Below are 18,275 nucleotides of genomic sequence, written 5' to 3'. Positions count from 1 at the left end.
AGGCTCTGCGGCACCCGGCCCAGCACGCCGTCCGCGCCGCCCGCACCTGCCGGCACACACACAGCCCGTCAGCCGGGCCCAGCCCGCCGCTGCCACCGCCGGCCCCCAGGTCACTAAACACCCCCAGGTATGGAGCAGCTCCCACAGCTGTCGGCCGGGCACCCAGCTACGGCCCAAGGGCCCCTGGCTGTGATGATGCGCGCAGACAGACGGGAGCTCATTCCCCTCGATCATTTTCTCCCTGCCTTTGGCTAATACACTCTAAGGGCGGGACTGAGGAGCTTCGAAGACCACACGACCCGCAGAGCCCCTGCCTCGAGGACCGCGTGACCCGCAGGGCCTGCACCTCGTGGACCCTAGGACCCAGAGGGCCCACGCTGTTTACTACTGGCTCTCCCTGCTGACTCACCCAGAAGGCCACCGAGCCCCACGACCCTGCCGTCACAGAGCGGGAAAGGGAGGCTCAGCCGGGGCTGGGAGTCTTCCCAGCAGCGCCTCAGCCCCCACGCTCCGCAAGAGCCTGACCGCCCACCCTCCCCTGCGTGAAGTCGGCCCTGGCCACCACGCACCCTGGTCTCCCACTAAAAGCTGACGACTCTATGGGTGGCGCTGCTGGGACACGTTGTAGGGGCTCCTTCCCTCGTCCTGCCCCTCCCACTCCCCCTGCCTGGTCTCCGTCCAGGAGGGTCTGTCACAGGCTCCAGAGTCTGCCTCTGGGTCCTTGGCCCAGGGGCTCGGCCGCAGGGGCTCCTGGCGCCCTGGGTGCTCCGTGAGCGCGTGCGGGGCTGTGTGCTGCGTCTGGGCCCTGGCCTCCCGCCTCCCTGCTCGGTAACGAGGACCTCGGGATGAGCAGCCTGGCCCCACGTTTTATGATGAATGCATGGGGACATGTGTGTTACGGGCCCGTCGTGGAGGCTGTCACAACTGCCTGCCGTTTCCTGCCCCACAGAGAGCAAAGGAAAGTTCTGTGAGCCCTGCCTGAATGGACCCCGGTCTCTCTCTACCTGCCCTGGAAACTCAGTCAAGTGCGGGGTCTCAAACACATACCTGCAGGGGCCAAGCACACAGAGGAGTGGGGGGGTGAGGGCTGTGGTGCAGCAGGGTGGGGGCTGGGGGCCATCTACCCCAGGCGCGTGGCCTAGCACTGCCTAGACAGCGACCCCGGGGAAAGGCAGACACAACTGTTCCACACCAGACATCCGAAATCTGGGTTTTCATGTGAAATCCTGACTTTAAAATACAGGGATCTTGCCCTGGGGTCAAACCCAGCCCCATATCCTCCCCCCGCTGGGTTGGCATCACCCTGGGCTGCAGCAGGAGGCCACAGGGGACCCGCAGGGCACTCCTGCCCAGTGGCCCGGCCTCCCCTCACCTGAGGGCCCCTCGTGGGCACGGGCAAGGGTGAGGGCGCGACCGAGGAACAGGTGCAGGTCCAGCAGATAGGGGACCTCGTCTGGAGCCACCAAAGAGTAGGCTGTGCCACTTCGGCCGGCCCGGGCCACGCGGCCTGTGGGAAGAAGAGGTCAGGCTGAAGCAAAGACAAGGGACCTCATGGCGCAGCATGAGTCCCACGGGCCCAGCTCTCAAGGAGCAAGTCAGGCCAAGGCAGGACCTCAGCGAGCTGCTGTCCTCAACCACAAAGGGAGAAGGGGCACCAGCGATCACCGGGTTCCCTGCACAAGCGTGCAAGCCAACGCAGCGCTCCGGGAAGTCAGCAGAAACGAAGATAAGGCCCGGCGCTCATGATCAGTATGAGAAGTCTTCAGCCCCCCGAGCCCTACCCCACCTTGGGAGATTTCTCCCAAAGGCTTGATAGAAAACTGGCTAAACTAATGAGCTGAAAACCCCAGGTGGGAACTATACAGGCGAGGAAAGGGGCCGGCACACTGTGGCCAGTGACCAGAGCTGGCCCTCTACCTGTTTGTTTGTAGAAGTAAAGTTTTATAGGCACACAGCCACGCTCCTTCATTTACATGTTTTTTGCGGCTACTTTCACGCGCCAGTGGCAGAGCTCACTGAGGCTGTAACCCCCGAAGCCTAAAATATCTACCTTCTGGTCCTTTACAAACACAATTTGCCCACCCAGCACAGAATGACGTTTAATGGTGAGTGAAAAACAGGCTGATACAAAAAACAGGTTACAGGAATGAATGTTTTGCGTGAGTCTCGTTCTGGGCTAAGTGAACCCAAGCGTAACCTTGCTGTGGCCTTGTTTCTGCATCTTGTAAGAACAGAGGTAGATAGACTCGTTTGGGGTGATCTGACTCACACTGTTGGTCACTGAGCACAGGAGAAGTTCCCTTTGGGGGGGTCTGGGGACCCCACAAGGAACCTGCAAGCCAGCTCTCCCCAGAGCCATGGAAACTGGGGTACCGCAGGCAGCAAAGGGAGAACAGACGCCCTGATGTGCGGCAGGGGACCCAGATGGACACCTCCCACACACCCCAACCGGAGGGGGGAGCAGCTCTCCTGGGGCCACCGCAGGCGGCCACCATTTGCTTATCTGACGATGTTCAATCTGCTGGCCAGATTCTCACACATACGCACGGTTACCTTCCCTGAGTTTACAAGTGTAACACGCACAGGGGCGCCTGGGTGGATCAGTCGGGTAAGCATCCAACTTGGGTTCAGAATATGATCTCACGGTTTGTGCGTTTGAGCCCCGCATAGGACTGGATGCTGACAGCTTAGAGCATGTAATCTACTTCTCATTCTGTGTCTCCCCCTCTCTCTCTGCCCTTCCTCTGCCCCTGCTCTGCCTCTGTCTCTCAAAAATGAATAAAAACATTAAAAACAAAAATGAGGGGCACCTGGGTGGCTCAGTCGGTTGAGGGTCTGGCTTCAGCTCAGGTCATGATCTCACGGTTCATGGGTTCGAGCCCCACGTCAGGCTCTGTGCTGACAGCTCAGAGCCTGGAGCCTGTCTTCAGATTCTGTGTTTCCCTGTCTCTCTGACCCTCCCTTGCTCACACGGTCTTTCTCTCTCTCTCAAAAATAAATAAAACATTAAAATTAAAAAAAAATGTAACATGCACATTCATGAGTGAAAAGATGGCAAAGAAAGAGTGGTGGTGGCCAGGGCTGGGGAGGGAGGATGGGGAGTTAGTGTTTAATGAGAACAGACGTTCAGTTTGGAAAGACGAAAAGGTGCTGGGCATGACTCGGGGGGGGGGGGGCGCACACTGCCCCTGAACTCACACCTAAAATGGTAATTGTGTGTTACAGACATTTTACCCCAATTCTTAAAAAGACAACAGTGACAAGGGACACCAAAATGACAGCCCTGTCACCAGACAGGCAAGAAGGGATCGTGGTGAAGATGGGGTTCCAACCCCAGCAGGCCTGCTTTGCTACCTGTATGACTCCTGGCCAGTTCTTAGCCTCCCCGGCCTCAGTTTCCCCATCTGTAAAATGGAACCGATGCCATCGGCACCCACTCTGCAGGGTTGTCGTGATGACAAAAAGAGCCAGTAGAACGCTACCAGCGGGCCCGGCAGGGGCGCTGGGGGAGATCAGCGGCCGTCACATCACTAACGAGAGGCGCGGGGCTTAGTGCCTTCGGTTTGCTCTGCTCCGTCCCCCAGTTTTCCTGCTCTGTGCGTGCCTTACTCTGATCATGGAAAGATCAGAGAGCACTTGGCCTGGGAGGAGCGAGAGGAGGGGGCCCACATGCGGACCTGACTGTCAGGAGCCCCTGCCCGTAGTGGGGGAAGAGGCGGCAGCGGGGGCTGCGTGCTACTTAAATCTCCAGGGTGTAAAGAAGAGGAGCCGGCCCGGCAGAGTGACAGAGCTGCAGGAAGAGGACTGTGAGGAGGAGGGACAGGTCGTCGGGCACCAGGGCGGGGCGGCCGGAAGGGAGGATCGGTGCTCAGAGCCCCGGGAATCATGCCTGGGCCAGACCCCCGACCCCGCCCCGAGACCCGAGCTCCTCAGCCCGGTACCAGGCCTCAATGTCTCCCCTGGCGGCACCGCGCCCTGCGGTCAGCGCCCAGCCCGCTCCGGGTCCGGCCTCGGGCCCCTTACCCACGCGGTGTAGGAAGAGCTTGCCCCTGGCGGGGAAGCTGTAGTTGATGACACTGTCCAGCAGCGGGATGTCCAGGCCGCGGGCGGCCAGGTCCGTCACGATGAGGGCGGAGCACTTGCCGTGGGTGAACCTGGCCAGGTTGATCTTGCGGGCCGTCTGGTCCAGGGCGCTGTAGATGTGGGCACAACTCACCCCCTGGGTCGTCAGCAGCTGCTTGGAGTGCGGGGGTGGGGGGAGGTGAGGGTGAGGAGGCTTGCAGGAAGCAAGAAAGGAGGCCCGGCGGGGGTGCCGTGCCAGGGTTGGGGGGACCGAGGCCCCTGGGGTCTGAGCGCCACGGAGGGGTAGCTCTGGCGTGAGCTCCATCCTGCATCTCTGCCCGGCTGTCCCGAGCGCCACAGCAGAGGGCGTGAGCTGAGGGCCCCCTCAGGGGGGCGCCAGCCCAGGACACAAGCCTCATGCTGCCTCTGCCACTAAGAAGCTGTGTGACCTTGGGGCGCCTGGGGGGCTCAGTCAGCTAAGTGTCCAATTTCAGCTCAGGTCATGGTCTCACGGTTCGTGGGTTCGAGCCCCGTGTTGGGCTCTGTGCTGACAGCTGAGCCTGGAGCCTGCTTCAGATTCTGTGTCTCCCTCTCTCTCTGCCCCTCCCCTGCTCGCTCTGTCTCTCAAAAATAAATAAACACCAGGGGTGAAAAAAGCCGGTCGAATTAGCTTAGGGCACCTTCCTTCCACAGCTTCCAGCTTGCGGGCAAACCTCCACTTTAAAATGTGAGACCTGTGACACTGAAAATCTACGAGAAGTGGCAGGATTGTGGTGGATGCACTTCAAAATCGCCAGGATGTCGGGGAGCACCAGAGCAATCAAGACCGGCTGTGAGTTGACAACTGGGCACTGGGGGGCCAATCATGCTAGCTGCTGATGTCAATGCCGGTCGCGATTCTTTAAGATGAAAAGTTGAAGAGTAAAAGAGGAGCAGCCTGGGCAGGCCTGTGGCCAGCTCTGGTGCTGCCCTCTGGTGGCCGCACACGGAACAGCAGCCACAGGCTGGTCTTGGAGGGGGCGCGGGTCCCCAGGAGGGGCGGCCCTGCCTTGGCATCCCTATCCGGCCCCCGCCCTCACCTGGCTGAGGTACTCTGCGTGGTGCTTCGTGGCCACGAACACCACCGTCTGGTCCTGGGGCCGCACGACGGAGCGCAGCAGGTGGAGCAGCACGGCGGCCTTGGTGTCCTCACGCACCAGGAAGAAGGAGGTCTGCGGGGAGAGGGGCGGCGGTGGGCTCCCTGGGCTGCGGGGCCTGTGAGGGGGGCGGGCCGAGCCTCACCTTGAGCTGCTCGTTGAGTTTGGCGTCCACATCCAGCCGGATGAGCACGGGCTCCGTGAGGCCTGGAGTTGGCACAGGGAAGGGGGGGTGGAGTCACGTGGCCAGTCCCCCACCCCCAGATCCTACCCCGAGCTGCGCCCCACCCACTCACCTGCCCGGGCGAACTCAACCAGCAGTTTGGGCAGCGTGGCGGAGAACAGGACCGTCTGGTGGCCCCCGGGGAGGCGGCCGATGATTTCCTGCAGCTGCTCGGCAAACCCCATCTCGAAGAGCCTGGGGGACAGAGGCCTGGGTGTTGGGAGGGCGGCTTCCATTCCCAAGAGCTCCCTGCCCAGCCCTCACCGCACTCTCTGCCCTGTGGACTGGTGTGTGGCCCACGTGCTTGACTCGCCCTTCAGCTCCCTTTGGCTCTATGACCCCTGCAGGTCCCTCCACCAACCAAAAAAACCATGTCTGTTCTCAGGAATGCGCAGGCTCAGGCTGAAACAGCCCCCTCTCCTGTACTCCCCGCTCCCCAGTCTGTGGACCAGCCCCCCAAGGGCCACCGGCCCTCAGATTCGCCCCAATTTGCTCTCAGATTCGCCCCAATTTGCGGGGCAGGTAGACGACCCTGACCCCGCCCCATCTGTGCTCCCAGCTCTGTGCTTTCTAGTTCTCTGAAATTGCCAGCCGCCTGTTTTGCTGCTGTCTTTGACCCTCCGAAAAGTAAACGCCAGCTACAAACACAAAATGAAATCTGTCGGTCCAGGGAGCCATTGGCTCCAGTGCTGCCTCAGGTCTGTGGCCCGAGTCTGGGGAAACTCGGCTGGGAGCAGGCCACACGGGCCCCTCCCGGCGCGGGGCCACCTGGACGGTGGGCGGAGGGCAGCTGCGGCCTCACCTGTCCGCCTCGTCGAACACCACGTACTCCACACTCTGCAGCTTCAGGCTCATCTCCACAGCCACGTGCACCAAGCGCCCAGGGGTGGCGATGATTCTGGAAGGGGGTGTGCAGGCCGGGTCACCCAAGGCCAAGGCCACTGGCAGAGCCCTGCGCACGGTCCCCGGCAGGTGGCCATTGGGGAGGGGACCCGGGGCCGCCACCCTCAGCCCAAACTCACATGTCAGGGTTTTCATGCAGGGCTGCAAACTGGTCCTCCATCCTAGGAAGAGGAGAAGAGGAGGTGTGAGTGCGGTGGAACGGGTCACTTTAGTCCCTGTCCCTCCATAGCCAGGTGCCCAGCTGAGGCCCACACTGTGACCCGAGGCTCAGAAGTGGGGAAAGGCTATTGCTGTCATACTAGGCAAAGGCACTGCCCTGGAAAGACTTGGAAGTTCAAACATACAGAAGGACTGATATCACAAAGAATTCCCACCGGGTCCCCCTCCTTGCCCTTAAACCCCTCAGCTCACAGCCCTAACCTGAGTCCTCCTGGGAAACACCCGCGGTACACCTGGGGGAAGCCAGAATTTCGAGTGCGGCCTAGCGCAGCCCAGGGAGGCCTTTCTGGCGATCATGAGCTCCAGAGATCATTATAACGTGGGCAAAAGAACACTTCAAAGACAAACACTCTTCCCACTTCCCAGGATCAGGAGTAGCTGTTGACACTGACCTTCTGGGAAATGACTGAGGGATGGCTGCCCTGCATGGGACAGATTGTGGGCTGGGACAGAGACTGGCTTCTAATCTTAGTGCTACAGACCCCGCGCGGCTCTGGGCCCCCACCTCCCCAGGGCACTCATCTGTGGGACAGGCAGGGGTGACTACCCCTCCCCCAAAGATGGTACCAGCACATCAGGAGATAAGACCTTCCCAATCTGGGCGATTACAGACACTCCTTGATGCCTGGGCCACAACTCACAAGCACGTACACGCATGAAAACATGGACAACCGGGCCACCCATGTGGTTGACCCTGCAGGCCAGCAGCTCCCGCAGGAGCCCCTCGTGGGGGAGATGCGCGCCGGTGTTTTATTGCACATCCCTCTCCTTCTGGGAGCGTGTGGGGACGCCGCTCAGGAGCAAGCCAGGCTCAGAGTGGTCCCCTGGAGACACGGGGCATGCTTGTAGCGATGACCGTGGCGCGGGGCAAGGGTGCACTTACTTGTCCCCACCTAGGATCAGGGCGGTCCTGAGGCCTGTGAACTTGCCCAGCTGTAGGGAGAGAGAGAGGGAGAGATGACTCCACCCTGCTGCCACCTGACCACCTGGCTGGCCCCGGGAGCCCAACACACCTCCTTGGTGAACTTCATGGTCTGCAGGGCCAGCTCGCGAGTCGGGGAGAGGATGAGGGCGCGGGCCCCGGTCTGCGCGCTGCGGGCCTTGAGCCGCTCGAACATGGGGATGAGGAAGCAGGCCGTCTTGCCGCTGCCCGTCCGGGCCATGGCCACCACGTCCTTGCCGTCCAGGATCACCGGGATGGTCTGGAGAGGCAGGTGCAGGGGGCGGGGTCAGCTCCCTGTGACCCAGTGTGGCGAGCCCCCAGGGCGTGGGCGAACTGGGGGTCTCGATAAGTGGAAAGGGGCCTGTTGCCCAGACCTGAGCCCATTCCTGCCGAGGCTTATTTGTACACCTGCAGGGACAGGCAGCTCACCACCGCCAACTCATTGTGGGAACAGCGTTCTTTAGGTCAAGCCAGACTCCAGCTCCCTGTCTCATCCTCCTCCAGACCCGAGAGAATCCTCTACCTCTTGGCTAAATGTGTGAGGACAACCCTCCCAAGCAGGGGTGACAGTGGGGCGCCTGGGAGCTGCCAGGCGGGGGTGCAGCAGTGCACAGCCAGAGGGAGGCTCAAATGGCAAAGGGGACCAACTTTCTCTGCCTGTGACGTGGACCAGCCGTGTGGGGCTTCAGCCAGAGTAAGAGGGGATCGCCGTGTCGGCCGGGACAAGGGGCGGGTGTCCTCCTGGACAGGAGGACCAAGTCGGTCACCCCTCCTCCCCAACTCCATTAACTGTCCCCATGTCGTACCTTCCTCTGGATGGGTGTCGGCACCTTGTAGCCCTTCTTCATGATGCCCTTGAACACCGGGTAGCTCAAGCCTGGGAGAGACACAGGGAACGTCAGGGGGAGGGGAGGCCCTGTGGCACATCACAGAAAACCACAAGGGATAAGTGACGGTGTCGTCGACAAATGAATAGCCGGAAGGAAAGAAAGGCGACAGAATAAAACTGGTAAGAGACTCAGGAGACACGCCTATGGACTGGGGTATGGTGTTGAACACAGTGCCACCGCACCACGGGGTCTGGGCGGGGCGGGGTCCCCGACGTGCTGAGGAACCGTGCCGTGTGCCTGTTCAGGCGTGATCAGGCCCTGGGTGGGAAGTTTTCAGGGACACCAGAGGGGATGTCTGCGATTCGCTCCGGAATCCTCCGGGGTGACGGGGACAGAGGAAACAGGACTCACTGCTGAAACTGGCGATGGGGACCAAGAGCTCGGGGCTTTCTATTTTTTTTTTTTTACAGGTTTGACATTTTTTTTAATGTTTTTTATTTATTGAGAGAGACAGCATCACAGGGGAGGGTCAGAGAGAGAGGGAGACACAGAATCTGAAGCAGGCTCCAGGCTCTGAGCTAGCTGTCAGCACAGAGCCCAACGTGGGGCTTGAACCCAGGAACCGTGAGATCATGACCTGAGCTGAAGCCAGATGCTGAACCGACGGAGCCCCCCTGGCGCCCCCCACGTCTGATGTTTTCTATAGGTAAAAGAAAGGGTGGAAGGCTGCCAGGGCCTGTGATGGGCGCGACCTTGGGTGCTGACAAGTGAGGCACGTGGTGCAGATAGGGGAGGTGGCCTTTAGAGACGGAATGTGACTGGCCTTGTGGCAATGGGAGGGCGAAGGGAGGCCTGGGGACAGGGAAGTACTGTGGTTGTGGCAGGTTTTTCGTCAATCCTTCATTTTTACAACTCAGAAAGGCAAAAAGTAGCCATGTGTAAACGTTTTTATTTGCTTTTTCTCTAATTATTGATGAAATTTAGCACATAATAGTTTTAATCTATTAACTTGCTTTCTAAATTCCTTTTGTAAGTCGACTACTCATCTCCTTTACCAGATTTTCTATCAGGGTATCTTTTTCTTATTGATTCATAAAAGCTCTTTGTATATTAAGGATATTAACCCTGTATCTGTCTGAAAGGTTGCAGTATATCCTTGAGACAGCATTGACTTTAATTTAGTTTATGGTGTTTGGTGGCGTACACACGTCTAATTGAAAACAAGTCAAATTAGACAACATTCAGATCATACTTACAAAGGGCTTTTTTTTTAAATTATAAAAATATTCACCTTGATATTTAAGTCTTTGTGCCAGGTGCTACTGATTTGTAAAGAGCAAGAAAGAGGGTTGGTGTTATTCCCAGCTAGCCATGTGTCCCGGTCCCACCCAGCCCCTCCACCTTTCCTCCCTCTGCTCTGAAATGTGTTTGGTCATGCAGTGAATCCCCCAATGTCCTGTCTCGAGCACTGCTTAACTGCTCTCTCACTGGGCCAGGCCTCAGAGTGCAAAACAGCTGCCACTGTGCAGGGTCCAGAGCAGATAGCAGTCCCAGAGCCCCTGCTGCTACCGCCCCAAAGCTCCCAGATGCCTGGCTCACCCACCCATGGACTGGAAGCCTCCGGATTTCTTCTTCTTCTTGTTCTGGGCTCGCACCATCTCCCGCGTGTCGGGCTCCACGTCTGAGGTGCATTCCGAGGTGGGGAAGGTGGGCAGGGGTCTGCCAGGTCCCAGCTGGGAGGGAGGGACAGAGAGGCGGTGTCACTCCAGGCACAATCAGACCACGGAGTGGGGGACAGGGAATATCGTGTTGTGGGCACCGACTCCCTGTCAGATCACACGACTTCTCTGTGAAAGGGCTCACCTACAACCCGGCCAGCACAGGGCAGAGGGTCGGAGAGCGGGCCGTGCAGACGGACTGCCTAGCTTGCAATCCCGACCATCACTTACCGGTTGTGAGACCTCAGGCAAGAGATTTCATCTCCCTGAGTCTGTGTTTCTCCCCACGGTGTTGTGAAGACTAAATGGGTAAGTGAACAGCATAGGACAGCACCCAGCACGTACCTGGTGGTATCATCATCGTCATTCTGGCCTGTCATTTGAAGCCCTCAAAATTAAAAACTCTAGAGGGCCAATCAAAGCACGCAGCCTGTCCGAGCACAGCTGTACCCAACCCAGACACCTCCTCTGGGGAGCCTTCTCAGACCACAGGACTGTCCCCCTGCCTCTGAGAAATAACATTTCTGGAGCACTAATTCATAATAATGGTTAAAACTTAAAAAAAAAAAAAAAAACTTCCATTTAGTGGTGCTCACTACAAGCCCGGTGCTGCTCTGAGCTTTCATATAAATTAGCTCACTTAATCCTCACAGCAATTCTGAGAAGTAGGTACTATTAGTCTGTCCATTTTACAGAGAAGAAAACTGAGGCACGGAGCCATGAAGTGACATGCCCAGGCTCACACAGTCAGCACGGATTTGAACCCTGGCTGCAGAGTCTATGTTCTTTCCTCTGTGACCCTCTATAGTCCCCTACAAATGTCTGGGCCAGGGCTGTGAGCTAAGAATGGATTTTATACATTTAAAAGATTGTAAAAAAAAAATCAAAGAATACAGTGCCCTGGATGGCCCCACGAAGCCTAAAATATTTACCATATGGTCCTGAATAGGATGTTTGTCAGTCTTTGTTCTAGACACATGAAAACAAAGTGCTCAGAACACAGTGGTGCCCCAGTGATATTTACTGAATGAGCAGAATGCCTGAACACTGTAATTTAATCCTTGCAACGGTCTTTGGGGAGCATATAATCATTGGCTTTCCATGCAGGTAGAGACATCTGCCTTCTACAGATGTGGCACAGAGAGGTCTCCAAAGTCCCACAGCCAGTACAGGGATTGGGCCACATTTGAATACAGGGCAAAGCTCTTCGTCTGATTGGCACCTGCTATCTGTGCCTTCCTGTGCTTTAGTAATTTCTCCACATTTATAGAGCACCTACTGTATGCCAAGCACTGGCTCCATCGGGGTGAGGAAACACAGTAAGATCCTGTCTGGCCCCAGACCTGAAGGTGCATAGATCCTTCCCTTCACATAAACACCCACTCTTTCATCTACCTACCCAGACCCTATTCTGTGCCAGGCACCGGCTGGGCACATGGCTGTGGGAAATAATGGGCTTTAGCTCCTTTGCCTTCGTGGTGCTCACACCTGACCCCCTCCGTTTGCATATAGTTGGCACTCAGTGGAACCAGAGGCCCTGGAACCGGAGGTCTGAATCCTGATTCTCCCGCTCACAAGCTACAAAGTCTTGGTCAAGTTCCTCAGGGTCTGCCTCTGGAAAATGGGAATGGCAGCACTTGGCTCACAGGGCTGGTGTGCGGATTAAATCATAAGGCATGTAAAGTTCTCAGCAAGGAACCTGGCACATAGTAAGCTGTCAGCAAACGCATGTTTAATTTACTATTGGTTACCCAAGGGCTTGGGGGCGGCAATGCCTCAAACCACGTGGCCCAGCCTCCCCTTAGTTCAACCTCAGAAGAAACCTGCAAACTCCCAAGTCAGAGTTTCGGCACCCGCACTTTTCATTGGACCAAAAGGAGCGAGGACCCGCCCTCTGGGCAGGAGGTAGCCAATGAGGGGCGCGCGACCAAAAGCCGGCCAGGAAGGCCCGCAGGCCCCGCACCCCGGAACGCTGAGGCTCTGGACCATCAGGAGCCGGGGCGTGACGGGCACGGGCACAGGTGCTCAGGCTGGCGGTCCTGCCCCCGACCCCGGGCCAGCCGACCTCTCCCACCCTCAGCTGTGCCCACGCCCCAGCTTGGGAAACCGAAGCGCAGAGCGATGCCGGGAGCCGGGGCTCGGGCTCCAAAGTATGTCCCGGCCCGCGCTCCTTCCTACCTTCTGGGACCGGGCGTCATCTTCCGCCTGGATCTCAAACTCGCCATCCTCTGAGTCGCTGCTTCGAGCCTGGGAGGCCGCGCCTCGGCGCTTCCGCAGCCCCTTCTTTTTCCTCCACTGGGCCATGGCCGCTCGGGACCGAGGTCCGACCGCCGGGCGCTTGCCGGCCGCCATGCGGGCCCCGGCGCTGGGAACCGGGGAAGGGGGCGGGGCCTGCGGGGACGTACTAACGGCGCGGCCGGGGAGGGGGCGCCGCGTCGACGTGGCCCGCCCGCGCTGCCTCCCTCCTGCAGACCCGGGAGGCGTGGGGCACACACGGACCCACCCCTGACTGGCGTGAGAGTTCCCGCTCTAGGCTTTGGAGAACACCGGGGGCGTCCGGAACGGGTGGCTCACCCCCGGTGCTAATGGTTCCGGCCGCGCCGTCCCGCCCTTTGCTGGTTGCCTTGGGCTGCGCGCGCCTTGCACACGTCGCTAGGGCCTGGCTTCGGCCGCGAGTCCTTTCGCGCGGTGGTTGCTGCGGGGGGTAGGTGCTGGGGGCTGCCCGAGCAGCCTGGGGTCCCGGACTTCCGGGGTCCAGGCTGCAGAAAAGCTGGGGCCTCGGAAGCACCCGGGAAGGAATCCAGGCGATGAGGTTGCAGCCGACAATCCGCTAGCCGATATGCTCAGGTAGGAAAACCAGAATGTTGGGACCTAGGACATCAACTGGGACATTAAGTTGGGGATCGGGGCATATGGTGTAGTTGGAGGGGTGGGTGTGACCCGTCAGTAGTAGAATGGTTAAGTGCATAAGCTCTAGGTTCTGATCAGGTTTAAATTTCTCTTCCACTGCTTTAGCTGTATTGAATGTGGCTTACTTACGTCTGTGACTTCGGCTTTTGAAGCCTCGGTTTTGTCATCCATAGAATGGACATAACTAAAGCTACTTCGCAGAACTGTTAAGAGGATTAAATAGAACAATGCTTGTAAAGCTATTTGCACAAGGTAAGCACGAGATGATACTGGTGGTTGTATCCACGCCATAAATATTTACACCACGTCAGGACCGGCCCTGTCTCCCCATCCCACCATGCTAAGTTTCCTTCTTGTTCCAACATAGACACAGACCCCGTCTCTTTTTCATCCCTCTAGCATTCCATATTGAGCACCGTATGCTGAGAATGCGTGTTTACTCATTAAATATTTGCCAGGAGCATTCCCTCTCCCTATTGTTGTGATATAGCCAAAAGACAGTTGAACAGATTTCGGAAATGCCCCTTGGGGTTGGAAGCTCCCCTTTGAGGAGGACTGGTTGAGGGAAGACTTGGTCCTTTTACCCTTGGGATGGGAACTTAAGAGATGGCCCAGCGTCCCATGCTGGCCCCTGCCAGTGACACGGATGCCTCCCTGATCATCTTTCACAGGGAGCCCTGGAGGCAGCGCCTGGCAGGCAGAGCAAGCCTGGTATCACCCGGGACCGTGGGCAGCCTGAAGACCCCCTGGAGGTGGCCGTCAGTGGGATGCAGACCCTCCGCCTTCAGCACCGTTGCCGGAGTGGCTACCGCGTCCAGGCCAGGGTCTCATACGTGGATGAGACTTTGTTTGGCAGCCCTGCGGGTACCCGGCCCACACCACCAGAATTGGACCCGCCTTGGGTGCAGAAGGCCGACAGAACCAGTCGAGCGGGCAAAGGCACACCGCAGGCCTTGAGGGCCAACAGGAGCTGTGAGACCACCTCCTCCAGGGTCAGCACCCCGACCCTCACACCAAGGAAGAAGAACAAATACAGGTAACAGAATGGGGAGATGCATTCCTGTTCTCATGAGGCCACCTGGGTTCCCATTAGAGCCCTTCTCTTCACATGCTGTGTGACCTTGGGCAAGCACCTTGAACTCTCTGGGCTGCAGTTTCCATATGTGGAAAATGGGACCTCGCAGGATTATCAAGAGTAAATGAAGTGAGGTGTGTACAGTGCTTGGCACCGTAACCCGACGCTTAGGAAGCTGTCCGTAAATGACAGCGGTGATGGTGGAACACCTGTTCCCAAATGCCACAGACCGGGCAAGTGACAGCCAGAGCGGTCAGGTGATTTGCACAAAATCATAGAGCAATTTGCATAAGATTATCAGCGTGGCTGACCACGAAATGACATAGATGTGGTGGGTGGGTCCCCATTTCGGCAAGTCATTTTGGAAATGGGTCTTGCTGTCTTTCCATGAACAAGTTAGAAAAACAGGAGCTGATGCTAACATTCTTGTATGTTAGATGTTTATTAGTGTCAATTAATTAGCTTATAACCAGCTTATTTGAATTATTTCAGGTTAATATCAACCTGGAGGGGGTGTCTCATGGTGGGCCCCAGGGCTCTATCTTGTTTTTTGTCATCACGGGTTTGGACAGAAACAGAAACTGACATCTTAGTCATTCACCTGCTGCCATAAGACTGGGGAGCTTAAGCAGCAGAAATTCATTTGAGTTATGGAAGTTCAAAGTTCAAGGTCAAGGTGCTTGCAACTGAACCCTCTCCTTGGTTCACGGACTGCGCCTTCTCGCCATGCTCTCGCGTGTCCTTGTCTCTGTGAGCATGTCATTTCCTGGTGTCTCCCCCCTTTTATGAAGGTACTAGTCCTATTTGACTAGAGCCAACACTAAAAATCTCATTTAAGCCTACTCATCTCTTTAAAATTCAGTGTGAAATTTGGGGAGGGCACAGTTCAATCTGTAACAACCAGCCAATCATATTTAGGGCCCATTCTGAGCCAGGAGGGACCCAGGTTGGTGGAAAGATGTGAAAATGGGAATAGTGCCTATTTAAGGAGATAAGATTCAGTGACGTAAAAGCAAGATTGCATTGTTGTTGTTATTATTAATATTATTATTATTCTGGGTTGAGCACCTTGTGTCTGACATAGGGGCCTTAAGGTAGGGTCAGGTTGGGGCGCCTGGGTGGCTCAGGTGGTTGAGCATCTGACTTCAGCTCAGGTCATGATCTCACAGTTTGTGGGTTCAAGCCCTGTGTTGGGCTCTGTGCTGACAGCTCAGAGCCTGCTTCGGATTCTGTGTCTCCTTCTCTCTCTGCCCCTCCTCTACTTGTGCTCTGTCCCTCTGTCTCTCAAAAATAAATAAATGTAAAAAAAAAAAGGTAGGGTCAGTTGACAATAGCTGCACTGACACCTACAGTGTAGCTGAAAGCACTGAGGTAAATGTAGGCTGCATTAACAGAGATATGGTGTCCAGGACAGGGGAGGTCAGCCCCATGCTCTCCTGAAGGATAGAATTTTGTGCAGGTTGCTGACATGTAGAGGGTGTCAAGTGAGAACGTGCAAGAGAGAGAGAGGCCATTGAGTCAAACCTTTGGCCCCAGACAGACAGAGGCAACAGGCAGGTACAGTTCACGCAGCAAACTCAAGCGGCCAAAAGTTGCCTTTTCCACCACTTGGCAGTTTGGCAATCACACTTTCAGTCCTGGCCAAGACCACGGAGCGGACACCTCCTTGGTGTGCCATGAGTATCTGTGAGACTAACAATTAAAAAAAAAATTGCTGAGTGAATCTAATTGAAGGTGAGAAGTCACTTATTTTTGATATTCTGATCCCAGAGCTTGGGCCCTTGAGCCAGGCTGGGTTTGGATCTTGTCTCTGCCCCCTCCTTGCTATGGCACCTTATGCTCCCTACATCTCCGTTTTCTGGTTTGTAAAATGGGATGATTGCGTCTCCCTCCTGTGGATGTTTGTGAGAAAGAGTGAGATAATGCACATGACTTGCTGCATCCTGGGCCTACACGTGAAGAACCCTGTAACAGAAGTTCAAGCTGAGCGCCCTCTGTGTGCCAGGCACTGTGCTCTGTCACTTCAGATACCATGAGAGGGGCCACAGGACTGCAGAGGGCTCAGCTGACGAGGCCGCCGGGAAAAGGGAGAATGGGGGGAGGGAGAAAGGGAAAAGCAAAAGTAAAAGCTGTAAAGGTTAAGGTCCTAGTTAAAAAAAATTTTTTTTAATGTTTTTAATTTATTTTTGAGAGACAGAGACAGCACAAGGAGGGGAGGGTCAGAGAGAGGGAAACACAGAATCAAAAGCAGGCTCCAGGCTCTGAGGTAGCTGTCAGCATAGAGCCTGATGTGGGGCTCGAACCCATGAACCATGAGATCATGACCTGAGCTGAAGCCAGTCGCTTAACCGACTGAGCCACCCAGGCGCCCAAGGTTAAGGTCCTATTAACAGGACTGTTTCGGATACAAGTGACAGAAAACTTACCCAAACTGGCTTCAGCAGAAACTCGATGTTTGGGGCTTGTTTATCAGGGGCTCAGACTCTTGTTGGATTCTGTCTCCACCTTAGTGCAGTTTCCTGTCCCCCACAATGTTCCAGCTGCTTTCCCTTTCGTCCAGCCGGTTTATCAAGTTGGCAGACAAACATCTTTCCTAGTAGTTTCAACAAGAGTCCTAAGGCAGGCACTCATTGGATAAGATGGGTCACGTGGCCAATCCCAAGCCAATCGGTGTGGCCAGGAGGATGGAATATGCAAATTGGCCAGGCCTGGAAGGCTGGAGTCGGGAGACTGGGTGGGAGGTGGGGAGGGGAATGACAGAGATGGGGGTAGTGGGACATGAGAGGGCTGTGACCTCACTGTGGGTGCCAGCCTGGGAGACAGGGACTTTGACATCGGCAGGCAACCTTCTGCTACTGCAGGTGCACAGCAGGGGGGTGGGGGCTTATGGCATTTAGGGTTTGTTTGTGCCCCCAGCTCACTGCATTTCTCTTCCCTTTCCTAGACTGATCAGCCACACTCCTTCTTACTGTGACGAGTCGCTGTTCGGCTCCCGACCCGAGGGCACCAGCTGGGAGGACCCATGGATGGCGAAGGGGAATGCTGCAAAACTCCATGCTCTCTTCTGGACGCCCCCAGCCACCCCCAGGGGCAGCCACTCGCCCCGCCCCAGGGAGACCCCACTGTGTGCCACTCACCCAGCGGGTCCCTCCAACCTAGAGCCCCAGGTGGCGGCAGACGCCCGGAAGTCCTCCGTGAATGGGTTCCACCCTCCACGCCCTCCGAGGCGAGAACGGTCCCATTCCCTCACACACCTGAGCGTCCCCAGCACGGGGCGCCCGCCCGCCAGCGCCCTCCACGCCAATGGGCCCCGGGATCCCCGACCTTCCCCGGCGGGGGTGACCTTCCAGAGCCCCCTCGTGACTCCCAGGGCTCGCTCAGTCCGTGTTTCAGTGCCAGCTGCCCCCCAGCGAGGGGCGGCCACTCAGAAACCAAAGCCCCCTTGGAAATGAGTTTCTTGGTTCTCAGGTTTGCCCGTGGGGTCACAGGGAGGGGCACGGTTTTGGAGGAGGCACTGGCTGGGGGCACCTCTGGGGCCACCAGGATCTCCTAGGTAACCAGGAGGCATCAGAGGAGTACTGGGGGGGAGGGGGTGCAGACACAGGGAGGGAAGGTCGTGCCTCTATGCTGAACATTGCCCGTTCCTCCTACCTTTACCCCATCATGTGGATTTCACGGCCGCCCCTTAAGCTTCCTGTACTGGTGTCACCACGGCCACAGGCCGTATGAGTGCCAACCCAGGGGCCCACCGCACCCGCCCCATCACTCCCACAGTGTCTTGCCGCCAAATGTGACCAAATGGCACGATTCCCATCCTGGAAGGCCCCTTCTTCCTTCAGGCCAACCTTCTGCTCAGGATGAGTTTCCAGCTGAGTCTAGAGTTTTCCCCGGCGAGTGTGGAGACCACAGGAAACAGAGGATCTGCGTGACGTGCGGGTGGGCGTTTTGTAACTTTTAACGATCATGTATTTGTTTCCGTGTATTAAATAGATCAGTAGTGCATCAGAGCCATGACTTTGACTAATTTTATTTTCTGTAGGGTAAAGGCCACTGTAGGACGGGGTTGAATTAAAGAACAAAGTTAGATAACATAACAAGGAAGTGGCAGAGATTGTGACCGTGGCCCCTGGAGAGTGGGAACATGGGCCTCATGCATTTTCCACCTCGGTCAAAAGAACAGAGTGACGAGGACTGGGCCGAGCAGAGGGGTCCAGGGAGGCCAGAACGCTAGCCGTGCGTCTGCGGGGCGCTCCGGA

The 18,275-nt window shown here is 56.9% G+C and overlaps 2 protein-coding genes across 2 annotated transcripts in view; one reads left to right on the top strand and one right to left on the bottom strand.

The window, feature by feature from the left end:
* DDX54 (DEAD-box helicase 54) overlaps positions 1-12,405 on the bottom strand; it is a 19,251-nt gene extending 6,846 nt beyond the window's left edge. Inside the window, exons 1-13 of the mRNA XM_029921909.1 lie at positions 12,213-12,405; positions 9,920-10,049; positions 8,293-8,363; positions 7,557-7,745; positions 7,427-7,476; positions 6,444-6,485; positions 6,224-6,319; positions 5,495-5,616; positions 5,344-5,405; positions 5,142-5,273; positions 4,024-4,234; positions 1,373-1,507; positions 1-46 (exon numbers count right to left, since the gene is read on the bottom strand). Of these exons, the coding sequence (XP_029777769.1) occupies positions 1-46; positions 1,373-1,507; positions 4,024-4,234; positions 5,142-5,273; positions 5,344-5,405; positions 5,495-5,616; positions 6,224-6,319; positions 6,444-6,485; positions 7,427-7,476; positions 7,557-7,745; positions 8,293-8,363; positions 9,920-10,049; positions 12,213-12,386 (1,460 nt within the window). The 5' untranslated portion in view covers positions 12,387-12,405. The remainder of the gene's footprint in view (positions 47-1,372; positions 1,508-4,023; positions 4,235-5,141; positions 5,274-5,343; positions 5,406-5,494; positions 5,617-6,223; positions 6,320-6,443; positions 6,486-7,426; positions 7,477-7,556; positions 7,746-8,292; positions 8,364-9,919; positions 10,050-12,212) is intronic.
* Positions 12,406-12,479: 74 nt separating this feature from the next.
* RITA1 (RBPJ interacting and tubulin associated 1) lies at positions 12,480-18,026 on the top strand. Its single transcript, XM_029922126.1, has 4 exons — positions 12,480-12,881; positions 13,050-13,196; positions 13,616-13,980; positions 16,964-18,026. The coding sequence occupies exons 3-4, from the start codon at positions 13,712-13,714 to the stop codon at positions 17,469-17,471; spliced, it is 777 nt and encodes a 258-aa protein (XP_029777986.1). The 5' UTR covers positions 12,480-12,881; positions 13,050-13,196; positions 13,616-13,711; the 3' UTR covers positions 17,472-18,026.
* Positions 18,027-18,275: the final 249 nt, after the last annotated feature.

The sequence above is a fragment of the Suricata suricatta genome, chromosome 14 (assembly GCF_006229205.1).
Source record: "Suricata suricatta isolate VVHF042 chromosome 14, meerkat_22Aug2017_6uvM2_HiC, whole genome shotgun sequence".
In the NCBI taxonomy this organism is placed as follows: Eukaryota; Metazoa; Chordata; class Mammalia; order Carnivora; family Herpestidae; genus Suricata; species Suricata suricatta.
The sequence above is the reverse complement of the archived record's forward strand: the minus strand, read 5'-3'. Positions and strand labels throughout refer to the sequence as shown.

Excerpts from the sequence above, each read along its gene's own strand:
- RITA1 (XM_029922126.1), top strand. The coding sequence starts at position 13,712 with ATGCAGACCCTCCGCCTTCAGCACCGTTGCCGGAGTGGCTACCGCGTC. Across the intron at positions 13,981-16,963 it reads AGGAAGAAGAACAAATACAG|ACTGATCAGCCACACTCCTT; the intron begins GTAACAGAATGG and ends TCCCTTTCCTAG.